Here is a 23,168-nt window from a genome sequence, read left to right on the forward strand (position 1 = left end):
AAAAAAAAAAAAAAAAAAAAAAAGTTTATGAAGTAAAAAGGTTACAGTGAGCTCAGGTTAATTTATTACTGAAGAAAGAATATGTTATGAATCAAGTGTAGATCAAGTGTCCAGCGCTCACTCCGCCTACAGGAGTGCACAGTCACCCCTGGGCCTTCACATTCGCTCACCACCCACTCCCTCATGCACCCACCCAGACCAGCTTCCAGTCCTGCACGCTGCATTCATGACGGAACTGCCCTATTCAGGTGGACCATGCATTATCTTTTATACCCTGTTTTTACTGGACCTCTTCTATGTTTAGATACACAAATACCATTGTGTGACAACTGCCTCCATTGTTCAGTACAGTAACATGCTGTCCAGGTTTGTAGTCTAGGAGAAGTCGGCCATACCCTACAGCCCAGGTATGTAGCAGGCTGGGCTGTGTGGGTGTGTACAGTACACTCTGTGAGGTTGGCACAATGATGGAATTGCCTAACAATGCATTTCTCAGGACGTATTCCTGTCACTAAGTGATGCATGGCCAGGCCTCCTCCTGGCTCCGTCTTCTCTTTCCACCCTTATCTCCTCTCCCTTTCTTTTTTTTAATCCTGTTGCCTTGCATGCCACTTGTGGACTTTTTGGAATGACCATTATACATGCAAAGCGAGCATTTCCATGCCTGTAGAGAGCCCAGCACCAGTGTGGCTCCCATGGTGGGACAGGCAGAAGAGGGACACAGGTCAAGAGGGTAAGTGTGCCCCCCAGCCCTGCTCCCCAGTCCCTGTGTGGCCTTGGGCAAGGCCTTCCTCTCTCTGGGACTTGGCTTCCCCCAGTACGTCCTCTCTCTTTCATGTGGCAGACATGGTCCCCTCTCCCTCCCTCCCCCAGAGCAATCCTCTGGGACCCGGTAGGTAACACCCTGGGCATTTCCCATGGCAGCCCCTGGCCGGGTCCACTTTTGAGGAGGGCCCTTCCCTGGACTGCTGAGGTCAGCTCCCAGGGGCCGAGTCCAGGAGTTTCCTTCCTGTGGGTCTCATGTGTCCCCTGCCTACCTGCCCTGCTCTCCAGTTGAGCCTTCCGCAGGGACACTCCTGACACTGGCCCTCTGCTGCTCTAAGGCCTGTCCCTGGGCCAGCTGGGGGAGGCGGCAGGAGCAGCCTTGAGTTCAAGGGAGAGAACAGGGGGTGCAAAGACACCCCACGGCCTCTGGGGGAAAACGGAGCTTTACCTTGAGGACGAACCCATCGGGGCAGGCGCGATCATACTTGTACACCTTGTAGACGACCAGGAAGACGACGCAGGTGAGGAAGGCCAGGGCGAAGAGGACCAGCACAGAGACCTGTGGGCAGAGGCGGGACGGGTCGTCAGGGGTGGTCAGAAGGCAGCAGGACAGACACACACACTCCCGCACACGCAGGCCCCCCGATACACATGTGCAGAGACTGCCTCTGGAAGAACCTGGGGAGGGCAGCTGAGGACAAGAGGTTAGGAGCATCACTTTTCACTGGGCAATTTTTTGTAACATTTTAATTTTTCACCATATTAGTAAGTGACCTTCATTTTAAATTAGTTATTTTTAGCACCCAAGGTCCTGTAGAGAGCTCAGGATACAGATATGAGGAAGCCCCACTGTTGCCCAGGCAGCTCTCGGGCCACTGAGACACATGTCTGAGAAGCAGGGTTGGCTGCCCACTGCCCCAACACGGCTGTGGTGCAGCAGCTACCAGCCAAGCATCCGCTCAGCAAACGTGTCCTGAGCCCCGGGCTCAGTGCTGGGACGCAGTTTCACACGGACACCAGCCTGCTTTTGCGTGGGGCCAGGAAAGACAGAACCTCTGCAGCCCCATCAGCCTTTGCCCTTGGCGGTTTCCCATGTGGTTAGTTAGTGTCCTCAAGGACAGGGATTCGGTTTTCTTCACCATGATGTGCTGAGCACTAGACAGCCCCAGCACACAGTAGGTGTTCAGCTGGTGTTTACAGATGAACTCACAACAACTGCAAGACAGCTGGCTTGGAGGGGGACAGCCTGCCCCAGCTGGAGGGCATGGGGCATGGGTCACTAGATGACACTGGACCTGGACCTTGAAGGCACCCAGCTGCCAGGGAGCCTGGCAGAGATAAGAGTATGTCTCAAAGCCAAAACGGGCCGGGTGTGGTGACTCACGCCTGTAATCCCAGCACTTTGGGATGGCGAGGTGGGTGGATCACCTGAGGTCAGGAACTCGACACCAGCCTGGCCAAGGTGGTGAAACCCCATCTCTACTAAAAACAAAAATTAGCCAGGCGTGTTGGTGGGCACCTGTAATCCCAGCTACTCAGTAAGCTGAGGCAGGAGAATCGCTTGAACCCGGGAGACAGAGTCTGCAGTGAGCTGAGATCGCACCACTGGACTCTAGCCTAGATGACAGAGCTAGACTCCACCTCAAAATAAATCAATAAAAAGCAGTGTGCAGATGGCCCCCCTCCCGCCCAGAGAGGCAGAGAGAGCGATGAGGCTCCCTGGCCGGGTGGGAGGATGCCAGGCACCAGCACATGGCAGGGCCTCCGTAATCTTAGTCTGGACATGCACAGAGCTGCTCGCTCCCCACCGCCCCTCCCTTGGCCACATACAGACCCTACAGCCAATAAGGTTAAAGAACCAGGAGCTCTGCTGCTTCCTAAGGCTGCAGTCCCAAAGCTCCACTGGGTAGACCCTCCAGCAGAGTGCCCTCCTGAGCCCTGCCCGCCTCAGGAACTCTAGGCTTGGAGTCCCCTGACCCCATGGGGCCCCCGGTTCCCGTCTGTGAAAGGAGACCAAGGGCATCCCAGGCACTGGTCCTGGGGAAGCAGGAGATGTGCGTGAGAAAGTGCCCTATCAGCCGAGCAGCATGGTCACCTAGAAGACGGGCGGCCAGCCCTGCCGTGAATGCTGCGGTCACTCTGGGCAACCCTCCTCTTTGGGAGCCCCTGTGCACCCCCTGCAAGCAGCCCAGACCCCAGCACCAGGGCCCATGGTGCAGATTCTGCCTGCAGCTGCACCCTTGCAGCTTACCAGCCTCACCACCTTGGAAGCCCCGAACCTCTCTGAGCCACAGACTCCTTGCCTATGACATGGGACGACACCTCCACCACCTCTCCGTCTCTGCAAGGCTGCAGATGCCTGGAGAGCCACACTAGTCACTGCCGCTCATCCCCTGCCTCCACTTCCCAGGGGTCCTCATCTCCAGGCCTCACAATTGTCCCCGAGCCTGCATCTTGACTGCAGGGAGCCCTGGCTGCAGGACCAGCTGAATGGGGTGGCTCAGAGCTGAGGGACGTGGCCTCTCTGCTGTCAGATTCCTGTCCATTGTGCTGCCAGATTCATCGGTCCTAGGCGCTCTCAGCACTGTGCCCGGAGCAGGACAAGGGCTGCACCAAGACCATGAGACCCCAGCCCAGGCTGCTCTCGAGCGCCACCTGGCTACCTGCTATGCCCCACCGCCCGCCGTCCCGTCTCCCCAGCTCACACCCACTACAACTCCAATGAGACCTGTCTCCTCTGTGTCCCTTCACCCAGGGAGGGACCCCTCAGGCCCCTGGCAGGCAGATTCACATCCCCTCTGAGGAGGCCCATCCTCCTGGTCCCCAAGTCCTACCAGTTCCTCAGTCACGACTCCTGCCTCCACTCCCCCAACCCCGACCTTCTGTGGGTTGCCTTCTCAGGGCCATCACCCTCTCTAAGGGCCAGAGAAACTTCAGTCCACTGGGACAGCCTACAGTGCATATGGAGCCTATGCCTGACAACGGACGCAGACGGGACGGAGCCAGGCTGCCCCCAGGGCCGCAGCACCCACAGGGAAAGGCGTCGTTTAGTCCGGATCACAGCTGCGGTGCACAGGCCGGCGCAAGGCCAGGGCAGCAGAGCGCGGAGCTGTGGTGAAGCAGGCAAAGCTGGCCAGAGAAAGAAGGCGCAGCCGTCCGACGCATGTGGCAGCCAGAGGCAGTGGCAGGAGCCCAGCCGAGGAGGGCCGCCTGAGGATGACAGCCGCAAGCCCTGATGATGCCTGGGGTCAGGACAGGCTCTGGACAGGGGCTGAAGCACAGACCCTGCGGCTCTAGGTCACTGGCCGGAAGTCCAGCACCTGGCTCCAGCCTGTGAATGGCAGTGAAAGGAGCGCCTCCCAGGGACGGGCCCGGGATGCTGAGGACAGCGCCTGGGCGGGGGGGAGCACGGCGAAGCCGTCTGCTGTCACTGCTGTTATCCTCACTGTCATTTCCTCGCTGGCCCCGGGGTGGCGCCTGGCAGGCAGCAGAGCGGGCTCTCAACCCTCTAACCAGCTGCCCTGTCGCACGCTCACCCGGGGCCACCCTGCCTTTCTCCACGTCTACACTGCAGGGCTGCCTCACCCAGGGTAGTCCAGAGGACTTGGTTCCATCTAACTGGCCTCCTTCATAAGCCTTTATATTTTATTCTGTGCATCTGAAAACACTATTCTGAGAAGAGATCCAAGCCACCACAGGTGAAGATGTCCTGTCAGAAGAGGGTTTCAGGGGCCGGGCGCAGTGGCTCACACCTGTAATCCCAGCACTTTGGGAGGCAGAGGTGGGCAGATCACAAGGTCACGAGTTCGAGACCAGCCTGGCCAATATGGTGAAACCCCGTCTCTACTAAAAATATAAAAAATTAGCCGGGCATGGTGGTGGGCACCTGTAGTCCCAGCTACTCGGGAGGCTGATCACTTGAACCTGGGAGGTGGAGGGTGCAGTGAGCCGAGATCGTGCTATTGCACTCCAGCCAGGGTGACAAAGTGAGACTCCATCTAAAAAAAAAAAACAAAACAAAACAAAGAGGGTTTCAAGTTTCAAGTCCTTGAAGAGAGGAGGCATCATTAAACCTGTTTCTCCAGTTGGGAAGCCACATCAGTTTGGCTCCTGGCACCCCATCTGTCTAGGTTTAGAAAGAACCCCCATTCTCTACTGCAGGGCTGTGGGGGAACAGCCTCCTGGGGCGTGTCCTCCGAAACCTAGCCAAGCCTTTCCCACAGGATCCCGGGCCTGATGGCTGAGGAGCCAGCAGAACCGTGCAATGAGAATGTGAGGACGTGAGAGGCCCTAGAACAGCCGAGGGAAGAAGGCAAAGAAATACATCCAAGGGGAGCCAGCAGGCGGCCGGGGCGTGGCACAGCGCTCCCCTACAGGCCGAGCTCTCCCCCCGCCCTGTGCAGACTCCGGGGCTGGGCTCTCCTCTGCCACTGCAGGGCACGGCGTGGGGCCCATGGCCTAAGGGGAGAGAGGGCCACGGGCCTTGCCAGAAGCTGGCTCGGAGTTGAATCCTGTAAGCTGCTGACTGTGTGATCTTGAACAGGTCGTCTGGCCTCTCTGGGCCCCACATCTCATCGCCCAAGTGGGGGCACCATGCGTCACACCCTGGCGCATCTCAGGAGAAGGACAAGAGACCAAGAGTTGAGAGCACGCCAGGCCCCTCAAAAAGACAGGCTGAAGCTCAGCCCCCAGGATCTGTGAAGACCTGATCTGAAAATAGGGTCTCTGCGAATGAGGCCATCAGGGTGGGCCCTAATCCAACCAAACGCGTGTGTCTTTACAAAGAGGGGAAATTTGGATGCAGACAGACACGCACATGGGGAGAGGGCCGCCTGAGGACGGAAGATGAGAGAGCACTGGGTCTACACAGCGAAGCCAAGGATGGTGGCAACCGCCAGGAACTAGCAGGGGCAAAGACAGAGTCTCCCCTGCAGGTTTCCAAGGCAGCACAGCCCTGCCGATGCCTTCATTTCAGACTTCTGACCTCCAGTAGTGAGGAGTAAATTTCTGGTGCTCTGAGTCCCCCCAGTTTGTGGTACTTTGTTACGGGGCCCCTAATAGCAGAGTGACTTCAGAGGGCTCAGGACCGGCTCCCCTCCCCTGCACTTGTTCTCTCTGCCATTACCCCGTTCCTTCCGCACCATGTCAGGCTGCCCTGCCCTCTCTCCTCCGTGCCCTTCAAAGCCCTGGCCAGGCCCCCCGCCCCAGGAAGGCTCTGGAACATCCCAGCCTCTATCGGGACACCAATCGTGCATGCAGGCACCAAGGAGCCCAGCACCTATTTTTCCCTAATTAAAGTGAAATAAAAGTGTGTCACAGTTTGGAGACTTTCCTAAGTCCCTGCCCCCTCCCCATGAGATACTTAGAAGGATTCTGGAACAATGGATGACGTTACTGAGCCAGACATCGCATTTTCTCCAGGACCGTGCAGTATCTTTTAAGCTTTCTCTACAACAACATGCCATGATCGTAAGCATCTTGGAGATCCACGACCACCAGCAACTCCATCTTTCAACCAACTGGAAAATACTTAAAAGACGGACAAACTAGCCATTCACTGCCAGGGACTAACAGTGAGGTAGCCCTGGGGTCCCGGCCTGCTTGGCCGCACACAGTGACCCTGCGAAGGGCATCCACCCCAACGCCTGGTTTCCTGTGAAAGGGGGATGCTGGCCCAGCACCTAAGTCTATGGTGGGGTGTGCAGGAGACCCCATGGCTAGCAAACAGTGGGCGTGGTGAGCTGGGTGAGCCATTGTTACCCAATGGGAGCCCCACTCCCACACAATGTTGCAATCGCCATGCTGGGCAGAAGCTGGAGACCGTCCAATTCAATGCCTTTCTTTACACATAACAAAGGCCTTGTCACTGAAAAGGCAGCACCTTCAAGTCGGCCAACAGGACCCAGGTGATCCTAAGAGGCCGGTGTTGGCTATGCAAAAAGAGAGGTGGCGGCCATTCGCAGTGGCTCCAGCCTGGGTACAAATGGACTCAACTGTGGCTGCCGATGAGAATCATAGGAGTCTCTAATGTCCCCAGCGTCTGGACTCCACCCCAAGTAGTGACAGTGGCATAGCAAGTTTAAAACTCCAGATGCCTCCCGCATGCAGCCTAAGCTGGAAGCAAGGGGAGAAACAAAGGATTCCACATCTGGGCAGAATGCCTGCGGGCTCTCTAGCTACACACCCCACCAGACTTTACACTCTCACAACAAAACGCTACCATTAGGAGGAGCTCTGGAGACGTCCGCCGCCTTCTGTAGTCTGGTCATCGTTTAAAGTCTGCGTACTCCTTATACAACACCTGCAAGGCAGCATTACTGACCGTGTTTTATAAATGGGGAAACTGAGGTTCAGATGTCCATGACTGGGCCCAGGCAAACTGGCTGTCGTTGGCTGAATAATGGCCCTAAAGACACCTAGGTCCTAAAGACTCCCGAAACCGTACATGGTAAGGGACTTTGCTGATCCAATCAAGTCAAGGACCTTGAGAAGAGGAGATTATCCCAGATGATTAGGTGAGTTCTAAAGGTAATCACAGGTGTCCTCCTAGCAGGGGAGCAGAGGGAGGTGCCCCTGCCGAGGAGGCAGCGACTTGGAGACAAAGAAAAAGCAGAGAGAAGCTTGAAGACGTTGTGCTACAGGATATGAAGGCAAAGGATGGGACCATGAGCCCCATGCAGTTCCAGAAGACAGAAGAGGCAGGGAAACAGTGCCTCCCTGAGAGCCTCCGGACAGAGCAGGGCCCTGCACACCCCTGGATTTTGGCCCAATGAAACTGACTTAGGACTTCCGACTTTCAGGCCTGGGGAGAATGCCCGTGCACTGTCTTCAGCCATGGCATGGGTGGTAATTTGTTACACTCACTTCTCCTTTCAAGTTCATCTCCCCATAGATGGAACCCCTGAGGGCAGGGCTATGATTCACACATCTGGCACAGAGAAGATGCCTCCTGCATGTTCAGTGCGTGCGTGAGTGAGTGAGTGAGTGAGTGAGTGAGTGAGTGAGTGAGTGAGTGAATGAGTGAATGAATGAATGAATGAATACAACCGGCAGATACTCCATCTCCTAATGAGCACATACTGAGCAACTCCTGGGCACCTGGAGCCGACCCAGAATAAAGTCTACACATCGAACAGAACATGGATTTAGTTTGCAGGAGGTGCTGGCTGTCTTGGTTTTATTAAGCAAGGGATCTCGCCTGGGAAGGAAGGAGATCCAGGGCGGCTCTTCTGTCCACGCCCTGTGGGTTGACAGACAGTATCTGACTCTCATGCCTGGCTTCTCCAGGTGGGCCAGGCAGTCTCTAGGTTGGGAGAAACGCATTTCCTTAGAAGCCGGGACCTTCTTCCAGGGCGCATTATCTCTGTCAAGCACAGGAAGCACGGGGCCCAGACCTGGGTCCACAGTGCCTGCAGGAACCCACAAACATGTTCAAGTTTAATTTTGTTTCAAAATCAAAGGAGAAAGGCCGGGTGCCATGGCTCATGCCTGTAATTCCAGCCCTTTGGGAGGCTGAGGTGGGCAGATCACCTGAGGTCAGGAGTTCGAGACCAGCCTGGCCAACATGGTGAAACCCCAACTCTACTAAAAATACAAAAATTAATCAGGCATGGTCATGGGTGTCTGTAATCCCAGCTACTCAGGGGGTTGAGGCAGGAGAATCATTGGAACCTGGGAGGTGGAGGATACAGTGAGCTGAGATCGTGGACTGCACTCCAGCCTGGGCCACAGAGCAAAACCCCATCTCGAAGAAAAAAAAAAAAAAATCAAAGGAAAACAATAAGAATAGCAGGCTGGGTGCTGTGGCTCATGCTGTAATCCCAGCACTTTGGGAGGCCGAAGCGAGAGGATCACTTGAGCCCAGGAGTTCGAGACCAGCCTGGGCAACATAGGGATAACTCATCTCTACAAAAAAAACAAAAAAATAAAAAATTAGCCGGGCATGGGGGTATGCACCGTGGTCCCAGCTGCTCAGGAGGCTGATTTGGGAGGATTGCTTCAGCCTGGGAGCTTGAGGCTGAAGTGAGCCGAGATGGTGCCACTACACACCAGCCTGGGTGACAAAGCAAGGCCCTGTCTCAAAAAATCATCATCATCATACTGACGCTGGTGAATCTATACTGAGGAACTCTGCCTGGACTGTATTGATCTTTAGACCAAAGCAGTCAAAATTTTCTCTTTTTTTAGTGAAGGAAGGGGCCCATGATGGCCAAAGCACCTCAGTCCCAAAAGTCCCCGCCTTCTTCCTTCTTACAGAATCCCCAGGCAGCCAGGGCACATTCTCAGGCGCTTTGATGTGGCTGAGCAGCCCTGCAGGGCTGTAGGGTCCCACAGCATCACCCCGGTGTTAACTCTTCCCAACACAGGCTGAGAACTGCTAAAGAGCCAGCCTGGCTAACTTTGCTAGGCAAGGCTTCTGGGAGGAAGGGTCCATGTCCGAAAGGAGGAGGAGCTTACCAGGGAGGAGGGAAATGAGAGTCCAGCAGGGAGAAAGGGTTTGTGCCACAGGCCTGAAGCATCAAAAAACCTAGTGTCTATGACCAGTGTGGCTGCAGCATCACACATCCTGCAGGAGAGGGAACATGAGCCCAGCGACAAAGGTGCCTGTCTGCCACATCAAGACACTGGAAGCAGACAGGTCCCGGGTGTTTCAGGACCCCAGGAAGCAACTGCCACTTTGTGACAAACTAGCATTCCTCACAGCACAAGCAGTCATCTGAAGGACAGATGCCTATCACTGACGTGCATGCATGTGTGTATTACAGCAGGGTCTACATTATCCCGAAATTTACATCACTTCTGTGCAGCTGGCAGTAAAAGCTCTAAAGCAGGAGCAATGGGATTATAGCTGCTGGGCAGGGATTTGTGCTCATTGCTGTGCGTCCCACAGTTGCCCCGAGGTGGCCCAGCCCCCACTGCTGTGGGAGTTAAGGGACAGTGCACTGGAGCAGTGGGTGCAGGGCTCCACCAGGTTTGTGTCGTTGACCTCTTTGGCAGCTGTGTGAAACCACAAATCCTTAGAATGATGTTTTAAATGCAAAAAACACAATACATACACTTGCAAAGAAAACTGATTATACTGAAATACTGGTATAGAAATATTACAAAAGTATAAATTTTTCATATAATATATATGCATTTATTAACACACTGAACAAGATCTGATACTATGGCTTCAAAGGAACTATGAGCAATAAACACTGTCCCAAGATCACATTGTCCCACAACTGCATTGTGATATAAAAACACCTGTGATTTGCACTGGTGACAAATTCACAAGTACTACTAATACCTCTGTAGTTTACCGCCTACATTAAAAAGTGAAGGAATTTGTACACTGAAAACTGTAAGAAATTTTTGAAAGAAATTAAAGGGAAAGACATACTGTGTTCATAGATTGGAAAACTTAATATTGTTAGGATGGGAACCCTTTCCAAACTAATCTACAGATTCAAAACCATCTGTCAACAATCCAAAGGCTTTTTTGTTTGTTTGTTTGCAGAAAATGGAAATTACAAGGGACCCTAAAGAGTCAAAACTGTTTTCAAAACCAGTCTTGAAAACAAAGAACAAACTGGAGGAGTTCTCAATTTTAAAACTTACTACAAAGCTACAGTAATCAAAACAGAGTGGTATTGGCATAAGACAAGATATACAAATCCATGTAATACAATGGAGAGTCCAGAAACAAAACTATGAGTCCATGGTCAACTGATTGTCAATAAGGGGGCCAAGACTATTCATTCAATAAGGAAAGAACAGTCTCTTCAACAACGGTGTTAGGACCACATGCAAAAGAATGGTACTGACCCTTACCTCACACCATATACAAAAATTAACTCAAATGGGTCAAATATCTAAATATAAAAACTAAGCCATAAAACTCTTAGAAGAAAACACAAGGGAAAAAATCTTCATGTGATTTGGCAATGGTGTCTTAGATCGGGGGTCCCGAACCCCTGGGCTGCAGACCAGTACCAGTCCATGGTCTGTTAGGAACTGGGCTGCACAGCAGGAGGTGAGTAGTAGGTGAGCAAGCATTATTGCCTGAGCTCTGCCTCCTGTCAGATCAGTGGCAGCATTAGATTCTTATAGGAGCATGAACCCTACTGTGAACTGTGCATGCAAGGGACGTAGGTTGTGTTCTCCTTATGAGAATCTAATGCCTAATGATCCTTATGAGAATCTAAAGCCTGATGATCTCACTTCACCCCCAAACCATCCCCTGCTCCCTGGTCAGTAGAAAAATTGTCTTCCACAAAACCAGTCCCTGGTGCAAAAAGGTTGGGGACCACTATCTTAGACAGATACGACACCAAAAATACAAGCAATAGAAGAAAAAATAAATGATACTTCACCAAAAATTTAAAATTTTGTGCATCAAAGAAACGAGCAAGAAAGTGAAAAAAGAACCTACAGAATGGTAGAAAATATTAACAAATCACGTATCTTATAAGGGCTTAGTACCCAAAATATATAAGGAACTCTTAACAACTCAACAACAAAAACATGGCTGGGTGTGGTAGCTCACAATCTGTAATCCCAGCACTTTGGGAGGCCAAGGCGAGAGGATTCTTTGAGTCCAGGAGTTTGAGAGCAGCCTGGGCAACATAGTAAAACCCCATCTCTACAAAAAATACAAAAATTAGCCGGGTGTGGTGGTGAATGCCTGTAGTTCCAGCTACTCCAGGGGCTAAGGTGGGAGGATTACTTGAGCCCAGGAGGTCGAGGATGCAGTGAGCTGAGATCCCACCACTACACTCCAGGATGGGTGACGGAGTGAGACCCTGTCTCAAAAACAACAACAACAACAATAAAAACACAAAAAACCTGATTAAAAAATGGAAAAGGATTTGAGTAGACATCTCTCTGAAGAAGAGATACAAATGGCCAACAACTACATGAAAAGATGCAGAACATCATTAGCCACAAGGGAAATACAAATCAAAACCACAATGAGATACTACTTCATATCCACTAGGATGGTTATAATAAAATAAAACAAGTGCTGGTGAGGATGTGGAGAAATTGAAACCACTGTGCATTGCTAATGGGAATGTAAAATGGTACAGCTCTGTGGAGAAGTTTGGTAACTCCACAATATGTTAAATATCAAATTACCACATGGCCCCACAATTCTACTCCTGGGCATATATCCCCAAAAATTCAACAGGTATTCAAACAAAAACTTGTAAATGAATGTTCATAGCAGCACTACTCACAACAGCCCAAATATGGAAACAACCCAAATGTCTTATCAACCAATGAATGGATAAACAAAATGTGGTCTATTGGACAATGGAATATTACTCAGCCGTGAAAAGGAATGAAGCACTTGCAAATGCTACAATGTAGCTGGGCTTTGAAATAGCAAGCTAAGTGAAAGAGGCCAGATACATGTTCACATCACAACTTATAAGATTCTATTTCTATGACATGTCTAGAATAGGTAAATCACAGGGACACAAAACAGATTTGTGGCTACCAGGGGCTGGGGGAAGGGGCATGGGAGTGACTGCTTAATGGGAATCAGGTCTCCTTTTGGGGTGATAAAAATGTGCTGGAACTAGCTAGTGATGATGGTTGGACAACACGGTGAATGTGTTAAATGGCACTGAATTTAATATGGCACTTACCTTAAAGTGGTAAGTTTTATATTTTGTATATTTTACCACAATTATTTAAAGACCATTCTTTAAATAATGGGCCAGGCCGGGCATGGTTGCTCACGCCTGTAATCCCAGCACTTTGGGAGGCCAAGGCAGGTAGATCACGAGGTCAGGAATTCAAGACCAGCCTGGCGAAGATGGTGAAACCCCATCTCTACTAAAAATACAAAAATTAGCCAGGCATAGTGGCGGGCGCCTGTAATCCCAGCTACTTGGGAGGCTGAGGCAAGAGAATCGCTTGCACCTGGGAGGTGGAGGTTGCAGTCTGGGTGACAGAGCAGGACTCCGTCTCAAAACATAAAAAAAAAAATAAAAATAAAAAAATAAAGAATGGGCCAGAGGAGAGAGGGAGGAGGCTGAAGGTGTCGCAAACCATTGTGGGGGTGCTGACAAGAGACCGTGAGCCCTAGCGGAAGGCAAGGGAGTGTTTTCTAGAAAGAACAGCCGGTGACAGAGAAATACAAACAGGATCTGGGCCTCAGGGTGCGTTTATAACAAGTTGATAAGAAGGGAACATGTGTCCTCGAGGCTCAGGGATCCTGGGTGATGGCCGTCACCCAGCATCCTGACCACTCACTGTGTGTGCTGTCACTCACAGAAGGGCCCCACCTGGGCTGGGCGTTACACGGTCACAGAAGTGAAAGGCAGTGGCCCGTGGCCTCGTTCTCGCAACGCTCACCGTCTGGACAGTGCAGCCTGAGCGCCATCAGCACTGGCGGTGCTCCTGTCTGCCCTCTCAGGTCTGGGGCCGCTGCCCAGCTCAGGGTCTGTAGGGGAGTCGCCCTCAGGCCCCACTGGCGTGGAGGACGGCACACAGTGGGCTTTGGTGTGTCACCCTCATTAGCTGGGTGACCTTGGGCCTGTTCCTTAGCATTTCTGGCCTTAATTCGTCACCTACAAAATCAGGACAGCAGGGTCAACCATCAGACACTGTTACTAACAGTGAACGAGACAGTGGTCATGGCACCCCAAGCCCAGGCGTGCACTGGGTCGATGGCGCCAGGTCGATGGCGCTGGGCGGCTGCTGTCACTCTCCCCATCCTCCTACCCTCACAGGGCGGGAGAAGGAAATGAGCATTTCTGCTGAGTAATGCAGTTAAAACAAAAAAGGAAAAAACTTGGAAAAAGAAGATGAATCCCGACATCTTCAAGCGTTTACAGCCCTAAATATTTTAGGTAACCCACACAAAAGTGAACACACACACACACACACACACACACACACACACACAGATGACTCAACCCATGTGGTATCCGATCCAGCCAAAGCCCCCACACTACAGCTCGCCTGGGGAAGGTGGGCTCCGCAACCACAGCCCGAGGACCCCACAAGATGCTCGCATAGCTAAAGGTGAGGGGGCGTCCACACACACTTTCAGGGTCTCCAATACCACTCCACTCCCACGGGAAGAAACCCGACTCCCACTGCTGAATGCCAAGGAAACGGCATCACTGTTCATAAATATTTAAGAAATGCATCTTGAAACACACCAGGGGCTTACTGGAGAGTGTGGAAACAGATGGGCACGCAGGAAGCTCAAGGTCATTAGGGATGTGAAGGAAAGACACAAACCACCCCCAGAGTCCTCTGCGACAGGACACAGAGGGACACCCCCACCAGAGTCTGGACTGCCAACCACGAGGACCACACAGACGGACAAGGTCTCTCCTGCCAATATGCTCCCCAGCTCTGCCCTGGCAGTGAAAGGTGTTCCTGTGCAAAGCCAACCTTGGAACCTCTCACGGCCCCAGGGTGACATGGTAGCCGGTGAGGGGCAAGGCTGGACCACCCAACCCTGAACTCACATCACAGGCAAACAGGGTGTGGAGACCTCTCAGTGTCAGCAGCCAGTCATCACCAGCACCAAGAAGCACAAAGGGCTGCAGTGGGCCCTGAGGGAGCCTTCCTGTCACCTGCCTAATGACGGTCCCTAATGACTGTCTCCAGATCAGAAGGAGAACCGCAAGCAGCGGCTCCAGCAGCCCCGACCCGCCGTTCTGCAGGCATCAGTGGGGAAGTACAATTTCAAAAATGTTTAGGTTTGGTTAATTTGAGAAACATCTCAGCCAGTGTTTATTCTCAGCGTAAATATGCCTCCAATTAATTAAGCGACTGCTTTCCTTGTTGACAAGAACCTCTTTGGAAGCCCAAGCTGCTGGCCGCCGCTGGGGGAGTCCTCCTGCCATCCTGTGTGGCAGAGTCTCTCAGAACCTTCTCCCAGTCAGCAGTTACCTAGCAACCAGCCTAGCAACCTCACAGCCAAGAGATTAATCCCCAAGTGACAATCAGAAAGCTGCATCCAAAAAGACACTCCGTTTCAAGGATGCCATCCAAAGGCCTATAAAGATGAGGTCTCCTGAGCTACACAAATTAGAGACAGGAGGGAACAAACGATTTACCTATCGCTTCAACGTCAGAAAGGTGAGATTCCATTCCTGCGATTCACGCACGGAGATGAAAGAGCTAAGATGATGGCTGGGCCAGGGAGCTGCACAGAAGCTGTCCAGTCACTAGCGGGACGAGGAAGATGCTCTGTCCCAACCACAGCTTCGACTGGGCCCTGGCAGGGGGGCACACAAGCCAGGGAAGGCAGATCTCTATTCTGGACCCTCCATCATGCCCGTGTCTCCAGCATAGCCTGCTCCCCATGTGCTCCCGTTTCAGAAAGAGAGACCCCCAGCCCTCAACCAGCTGCAGCTTCACACAACAGCAGCACGACTCGTTGTGTGCACACGTTCAGGGATGCCAGAAATCCACCTGGACAATAAAAAGCTGGGAGAACATTCCAGAAAGGTAGGCACCCTTAGCATTCCCAAAAGGCACCAGCCCTCCTCACCCTTCCCGGCTTCTGTGCCAGAATGGACTACCATCGAGAAGGTTCAAAAACTTGGGATACATTAGGATCACCTGGAAAGCATTTGTTAAAACGCATCACCCTGGGCTTCAGGGTCCCTGTGTTAAAATCAAACTTCAGCTGATGCTGACAGGTAGATCCAGATACACTGGGGAAACAGCACTTTGGAGGTTGCCTCTTACATCCACCCCACAACAAGTGGGCAGGGAGTTAGGTAAATCTCCTTCCCAGTTGAGAAGGGGCTTGGAGCAGGCACAGGGAAGAGACGCCCTTAGAATGCAAGTTGTTCAGCTGCAAAAGTCCAGTCTGCAGGCTTCCTGGACAAGCTAGTTGGCTGAAGTATGCCACAGCAACAGGCTTCTAGAGCCTCCTGCCCAGCTCCTACTGTGCCTCTGCCACTGACTGACTGTGTGGCCTTGCGCAGGTCACCTGTCTGACTTGGTGATAAGTGGCAGGCATCACCTGTTAGAGGCTTCCATGCAAGCATGGCCCCGAGAGAGGGCTCAATCCGACGAGCTGCCACTGAACTTAGTCAACAAGCAAGGACCCACAGGCAGACCCAGGAAATCTTGCCAAGTCCCCCATTCACGGGAGGCCAGCAGCACGATTAGTCATCCATTTACTTATCAAGCTGTTACTGTGCGTGCAAGAAGCGCCAGGGAGATGATATCAAGGAGCTCTTACCGTGGCTGGCACGGAGCAGCTGATGAGTAAGTTCTGTCTGCACAAAGAGTCCCGAAGCCTTCATTTTTGGCTGACATTCTTGGCTCAGGGGGTCTCTATGGCCTTGTTCCCCTCCTCAGGTCACCCGTTCAGGCTGAGGGGCCTATGCCTGGAAGGGCCACACCAATGGACTTTGCCAGGACACATCTGGTCACAGGTTTTGCACCCAAAGAGAAGACAGCCCAAACCCAGACCCTCAAAAGAGGACACCTAGGGGAAGGGAGTCTGGAAACCAGGACTCAGGAAGAAACATGAGAAAAAGAAGCGGTACACTGGGGAGGCTTCCGGGACACCTGAGCCTGCCAGGTCTCTGAAGGCCTTGGGGCTGGGGAAGGAGGGCCGCACATTCTGTGTGGCTCTAGGCAGCAGAGCAAGGGTTTTGAATCAACAAAGGAAAAGGATTTGTAGAAGCCGAATGGCTCAACAGCGATGGCGCCTGGGGTGAGGGCTCCCACGCAAACCCACTTCTCCAAGAAGCCAAGGAGCTCTGGTGCCACAGCCGAGAGCAGGCAGCCAAGGCTGTCTGCCTCAGTTTCCCCTCTATGTAAAATGGAGCTATGAGGCTACTTCCTGAGGTGTTTATGAAGATTAAATGAGGTAATATGAGCATAGGAGTGCGAAGCAGAGTCCAGCTCATGCAGCACTCCGTCACTGTTACATGCTGTCGCGGCCTGGCTACAAAGGGCACTGGAAACAGGACGCTGAGGTTTGTTGCAACTGAGAGGGACCTAGGAGGCTTCCCGGCAGAGGTGTGATCTGAACCTATCCTGGGAGGAGATGGAAGGGATGGGGTCTGGGAAGCAGCAGGCATCCCACGGGAATGGGAAGGGATGGTGGGAAGGCTTGGCTTTGAAGCCACAGAGTTCCAGAGGGAGCACCCAGCCGCCCTGGGGCCACCTGGGGCTCAACAGCCTTATGTGTGAAGGGGCCAGTGCCACCCCCTTCAGGGCGGTTGTGAATCATAAAGGAAGTCAGGAAAACTAAGCAGAGGAACACACCCAGTGGACTTAGTCCAGGACAGTCATGTACTCAGCACCTACTGCATACATCGCCTTCTCAGACAGCCACAGGAGGTGGAGGCAGGGAGACGAGGCAGGGCCTCTGCGGCCAGCAGCCAGTCTATTGGGACAAGCACAATCACCCATGGTCTTCTGAGCCTTCAGGTTCTGGGCAACAGGGGCCGGGTAACCACAGAGTCCCAGCCATGGCTGTCAAGGGCCCTGGTGGCAAATTTGCGTCACCCATTCCTTAGGCAAGAGACCTGGGGACCTGTTTCAGGTGGTCATGTGGGAAAAGTACAAATGAAGAACACCAGAGGTCGGGGACAGAGCCTGGCACACCATAGACACTCAACAGATGAAGCAATAGCTGTTCAAGTGTCACACTGCGCCCTGCTCTGTGGGGATCTAAAATGCCGGGGCTGGGGAAGCAAAGGGCAAGGCGGGCCTGAGAAACCCAGACACACTCAGACATCAGACAGCGTTTAGCCATCAGGACAGAGGGCACCGTGACCTTGAAATCAAGGCCACTCCTGCCTCAACCAGGGGTAGCAGCCAAACCCAGGGTGCAGATGGGGCAGGACAGGTGAGTGGCAGCAGATAAGGCACACGCTAATCCCACTGGCCAGCGCAGAAGACAGGTTTGACCTCGGGTCAGTATGTCTTGGCCCTGGCCATGAACCTCAAACACATATGAACGGCTGAGCCAGGAGCCACCAAAAGAGCCTCTCAGCACACACGACATCCTTACATACCAGCAGGGACAGACACAGACTGCTCTGTGCCTCGACTTCCCCATCCGTAATACCAGTAATACAAATAGTACCTACTATTAGTAGGTAGCAGGCAGAGGGCTGCTGGGAGGATTCGCTGAGCTGACACAAGTAATCGCCCCACAGCAATACTCACAGGACCCGCTGGACCAGGCAGGCCCTGACAGGCAGTGTGTGGCAACAGGAAGAAGGAGGGACTGAAAGTCAGATTACGCCCTGGCTTCCCCAGTCCCTCTGTGGCTCCAGCTTCATCTGGTAACCAGGGATGGCCCCCAGTCCCGCCTTCTGTGATCCACAAGGTTGTCACAGAGATCAAAGATGATGCCATACCCACAGGTGCTCTGGAAACTGCAGGGGTTGGGGGTGGGAGTTCCTGTGCCCCCAGCACAAGCAAACTGCTCATGCGGTCAAGTGGAGGGTGACCAGAGAGCCAGATAGGGCCGCTCTGCAAGGCCTGGGGCCCACCGATGTCTCTCAATTCACCGCCTTGAATCTGGATGAGGCTACTGCTTTACCCTCTCCCTCATGTTTCCGAAAGAATGAGTTTCCTGATAAACATCCCAGCTTGTTCTTCAACCAACGCAGCCTCTGAAGGCAGCCAGGCTGGCAAGAACGCTCCTCCCACCCAGACGGGCTGGAACCCTCCCGCTCTGAGCGGCACCCCTTCATCCCATCGGGATAGGGGGAAGGATGGAGGATACACACAGGCCCAAAGCCAGATCCCCTGCAGATGGGATCCTGGCTCTGCTGTGTAGAGCTGTGACCACTCTGTGCCTCAACCTCTCCATCAGTAAAATGGGTTATACGGACAGTACTGGTGTGCCAGGAGGGTTGCTCAGATGAGCTCACTAGGTAAAGGGCTGGGACCCCCGTCGGGCATGTGATCAGCGCTGTGCGTTCTCTTTTTGTTATTGTCTGCTTCCTTCCTGGAACTGTTAAGTAAATATTTTAATGTTTGGTAAGTGATTTTTCATATGTTTATAACCTTTGTCTAAAACACAGTTCGTGGGTGGGTTTTCCCTGTGACCATTTTGGAAGAGGAAAGGAAGAAAGAAATGTTCAAAAAGCACAAGGACAACATCTTGGCAGGTAGCCAGAAGCTACTGGGTGTGCACAGCTGGGATCAGCCCAAACAAACAGCATCATACCCTGGGCCTCTCTGCAGGGCATCTCTGCAGCTCAGCGGACCCCTTCTGGGGGCAACAGCAGCATCTCCCCCACCACAGGACCACTCACCTTAAACCTCTCGGTGACACCCTCCGTGATGCTGACGGTGAACTCAGCAATTTGGGGAGGACGTGCTTTCCCTTTCTTGCGCTCAGGTTCATACTCGGTCTTAGTTTTCACCACCACCTTATCCAGGAAACAGAGAAACAAAAGTCAGATGCATTCAGACGATCTGCCCAAAGAGGGTGGGTCTGGGAGATCCCACATTCGAAGTCACCATTGGCCAGGAAGAAATCCACAAGAAGAACGGGAACAGCCACTACTTTTTGGAAATCTCCTCTGTGCCAGGACTTTCAGAGAAATGTCCCATTAATAATCCTGATAGCAGTCGCAGGAGGGAAACATTATAACCGAGGGCCACAGAAGGTAAGCTCATCGGCCAAGGTCACGCAGCTCATAGGCGGCAGGGCAGGGATGCAGCCTGGCATCTGACTCCTAACCCAGTGCTCCTTTCACCCACCAGAGCCGAAGCCTGGCTTGGCCCAGGAAGCTGGGAGACTGCACCTGCTTTTTCACTGGCCTTGCTGTGCCACCATGGGCACAAGAAGAGGAGGTCTGAGGTCACTGTCCACAGCCCTCCAGGACTGGCTGGAGAAGCTGGTCGCCAGCCTGTCAGGAAACAGATCCAGGATCAACCTGTTTGTCTCCACCCCAACATCCTCCTCTCCCTCTGCCCCTGCCACAGCCCCCAAAGGGTCTCCCTGCTCTCATTCCCCTCCACCCCCTACTGTGAGGCAGAAGGATGTTTGTCCAACCTGGAAACCAGCCCTTGCATCTCCCTACACTCGAGCAGCTTCAGATGGACCCAGGAAGCCTCCCCACCCGGGACACTCACAACCCTGGCCTCAGCGGCGCTGCCTTCATCACTCCCCACACCCGTTGCCAGGGACTGTTTACTTCTCTGTCCCACTGGACTGGGAGGTGTTCAGGAGCAGTGTCAAGGCGTTATAGGTCTCTAATCCCCAAACTTCATTCCCCAAGCCAGGTTCCAGGAGAGGCTGTTGCACTAGAGACAGTCAGCCACCTCCAAGCTCTTCTCCCTCGAGGGACAAGGCTGCCTTCATTGGGCGATCTGTCACCATCTCCACGATGGTGGGGCCCAGGGCAGAACAAAGAGACCCCAGCAACTGGGGATGGTCAGCCCCCGGCGGGCAGCCAGAGGGCCTCTCAGCCGGCACTGTGACCCCCAAAGCCAGCCTTGGGGAGAAAGAACAGCAGAGCCCATTCCAGGTGTCACTGAAAAATGATCCCAAGAGCCACAAACCTTGTAACCACACTCTTGGCCCCCGGACCCCAACTCCTTTTCCACCCAGTGCTCCTGTGATGGAGAGGGAGGGGGTGCCTGGCATGGGCTGGCCTGGGCACCCACCCCTGTGAGGCACCCATTTCTTGAGGCAGTGGTTGGGTGCCACCTTGTCATTCTTAAACCCCAACTGGACCCAACTAGCCATGTGACCTTGAGCACGCAGGCCTAGACTGGCCAATGAATGGGAACAAGGCTACTGCTGAGGACAAGGAAACCCACAGAAACCTCCACCCTGTGTGGGGGCCGCATTCATATTCTGTCGACCTGGGTTCTATCTGCACCTGCCACGAACAGGCTAGGTTACCTCGGGCAATTCTCAAACTCTCTGTGCCTGCATTTCCACACCTGCAAAATGGGGGTAACGTTGGTAGTGACCTCATGACATGTCAACGCATCAAAAGAATTTAAACCTGTAATAAACCTAAAAATAGAATTTAAACCGGCAGAATAGTTCCTGGTGCAGAATAAGCGTCCAGCAAATGTGAGGGGAGACCACTCTGCTGCCAGCACTGTGACTGCTGTCACCGCTGCCCCTCCAGCACCTCAGCACTCCATACACGTTCTCAGAACAGATTCTTGTTTACAGTCCAACTGTGTCACCACCCCTCAGAAGCCATGTCACCTGGAACAGGTGACATCGCCTCCCTGAACTCTGACTGTTAGCAACACGTTGCTGTTGTTCAGGTTAAGAGAGGTCCTACATGAGCGACATCTGGCTCCAAGCAGGGTGGAGTAAGAGGCACCGCCAGAAACTTCTGCATCCTGGAGGACTGTAACCTTCAGCCCAGTGACCTTGGGCATGTCCCATAAATGCTCCGAGGCTCAGTTTCCTCATTGTGACCTTAGAAGCCATCTGGAAAATGATCCCAAAGCCATAGCCCTGTACCCACACTCAGTCCTGGCTGGAAGTCCCGGCTGGACCTGAGACTGGTTGCCCCCCTTTGGACACTTGCAGAGAGAGGACACTCATCCCTTTTCCAGCTGCCTAAGCTACGCCTGGTCGACCTGATTAGTGGGTGAGGATTTCATACCTGCCTGAAACCCTCCTCCCTGTATATACCAACCCTGCCAAATGGTTCTGGAATGGAACAGACCCAGGATGAGAGAGGAGGCTCAGGCCAAGTGAGGGGAATCACCTGATAGAGGTGCTGCCTCAGGACACGGAGTTCCTGGCACAGGCGCCACTGCTCCTCAGCCAAGCAGCTGGGGGCCGAGGCAGGAGGGGGCGTGGGGGCCTCGGGGCCAGGCAATGCTAACTGGACAAGTCTGATGCCTAGACAGGGAGGGGTGGAGCGAAAGCTGAGGCCTCAGGCAACCCTGACCCTCCTGCAAAGCCTAGCCTGGACCATCAGTGGCCCAGAGTGGCATCACCGTGGCCTGGGGGGCACAGGTGTGGCCAGTTGATCCCCCTTTCTTGAACTGAAACCCCTGCTGCCAGCCTCTTCCGCTCCTGCCTCCCTCCCCCGATAACACACACAATAAAGCTGGGAGGACACCTTCACAGGGGTTAGGGCCCCCACCGGGACACCCCCACCCCACAACACCCGCCCCGCCAGCAATCACCAACTTGCTGGAAGGAAGGCAGAGCCCTGACTCAGAGCCCCTTTACCAGGGACTAAATGAGAAAATAAATAGAAAAGCACTTCCGGGAATTATTCGTGGCTGCGGTGGTTTGTAAGCGGCAGCAAGATGCTGAGAACAGATGCTGTGTCTACGGTCTTAGATATGAGTTTTACAGTACAATTGCCTAGACATGCAAAGATCTATTTACATTTTCAAGTCTTAACTCCTGGAAATATTATTCTTAGCAAATAGAAACTACTTAATTGGATGCTATATTCAAAAAGAGGAGATTCTTTAAATTCAGCAGAAAACACTTTGGGGAAAGGTGGATGAATGGTTGTTCCCAGTGACACCAATACTGAGCGAGCCCAGGCACTTATTTGCAGATTTCACAAAAGGAACAAAGAGGAAGGAGACCCTGTGTGAGCGCGCACACCCTCCTGCACCTAGCGCCAGCCTGGCAGGGGCAGGCAGAAAGGGCGAGAACAATTCAGCCCTGGGGAGGGGCCATCTGACCAAGGAGAACGCTCCCCCGCCTCGGTGGGGCAAGTCGGGCTAAAACTGCCACACCCGGGAAGGTACAGGGGCAGCCTCGTCCGCCCCAAGGCTCACCCCCGATCCAGAGCCCCTGGGGCCACGGGGCAAGGGAGGAGCAGGGCAGCTGCGGGGCTCCCAGGAAAAACGCGAAGGAATCTTGCCCCACCGCGTTCCACTGTCAGGACTAGGATATCATCTAAGGCAGAATCCCGCGCGGGTACACTGTCCTCGCTGCGCTCCCTTCGGCCTCCCGAGCCCGCCCCCACTTCGCGTATCCAGTGCACGCGGCGCGTTTCTTTTGTTGCGGCCACCGTGCGAGATTTGGGGGTGCGCACCCGGCAACGTGGAGGGGCGGGGGGCTTACCTTATCCGGGGGCGGGAACTGCAGCTGATTGACATCGAGGGGCGTCATCAGGGGAATGGTGTCGAAGCCATCCTCCAGCAGCGGCTGCTTGGTGCCCTTCTCCGCAAAATTGTTCCCCAACTTCACCATCGTTCCGGGAGCTCCGAGGCTGCAGCCTGCGGAGGGAGGGCCGGGGGGAGTCACCGCAAGCAAGACCCGGGGCGGGGCTGGGGAAAGCGGGCACCCACACCTACCGCCGTCCCGCTTGGTCTCGGGGAGGGGTCGTGGGGACGCGGTGGTCACGGCCTGATGCCGGGGTCGGAGGCTGCTGTGTATTTCTAGACCTTCATCTCGCAGGACCCAAGCGCCAGGCGCAAGGGCGCACAGCGGCCAGGGGAGGGGGCGCCGC

General features: G+C 53.5%; 1 protein-coding gene across 3 annotated transcripts in view; it reads right to left on the reverse strand.

Moving 5' to 3' along the window:
* The window catches only part of LOC105545049 (neuron-specific protein family member 1), a 35,428-nt gene that overhangs the window by 9,981 nt on the left and 2,279 nt on the right, over positions 1-23,168 (reverse strand). For all 3 annotated transcript variants that reach the window (XM_011987798.1, XM_011987799.1, XM_011987800.1), the window contains 3 exons: positions 22,781-22,935; positions 19,020-19,136; positions 1,214-1,324 (listed from right to left, as the gene is read on the reverse strand). In XM_011987798.1, coding sequence (XP_011843188.1) covers positions 1,214-1,324; positions 19,020-19,136; positions 22,781-22,935 — 383 coding nt within the window. The remainder of the gene's footprint in view (positions 1-1,213; positions 1,325-19,019; positions 19,137-22,780; positions 22,936-23,168) is intronic.

The sequence above is a fragment of the Mandrillus leucophaeus genome, unplaced genomic scaffold (genome assembly GCF_000951045.1).
Source record: "Mandrillus leucophaeus isolate KB7577 unplaced genomic scaffold, Mleu.le_1.0 Scaffold317, whole genome shotgun sequence".
Lineage (NCBI taxonomy): Eukaryota > Metazoa > Chordata > Mammalia > Primates > Cercopithecidae > Mandrillus > Mandrillus leucophaeus.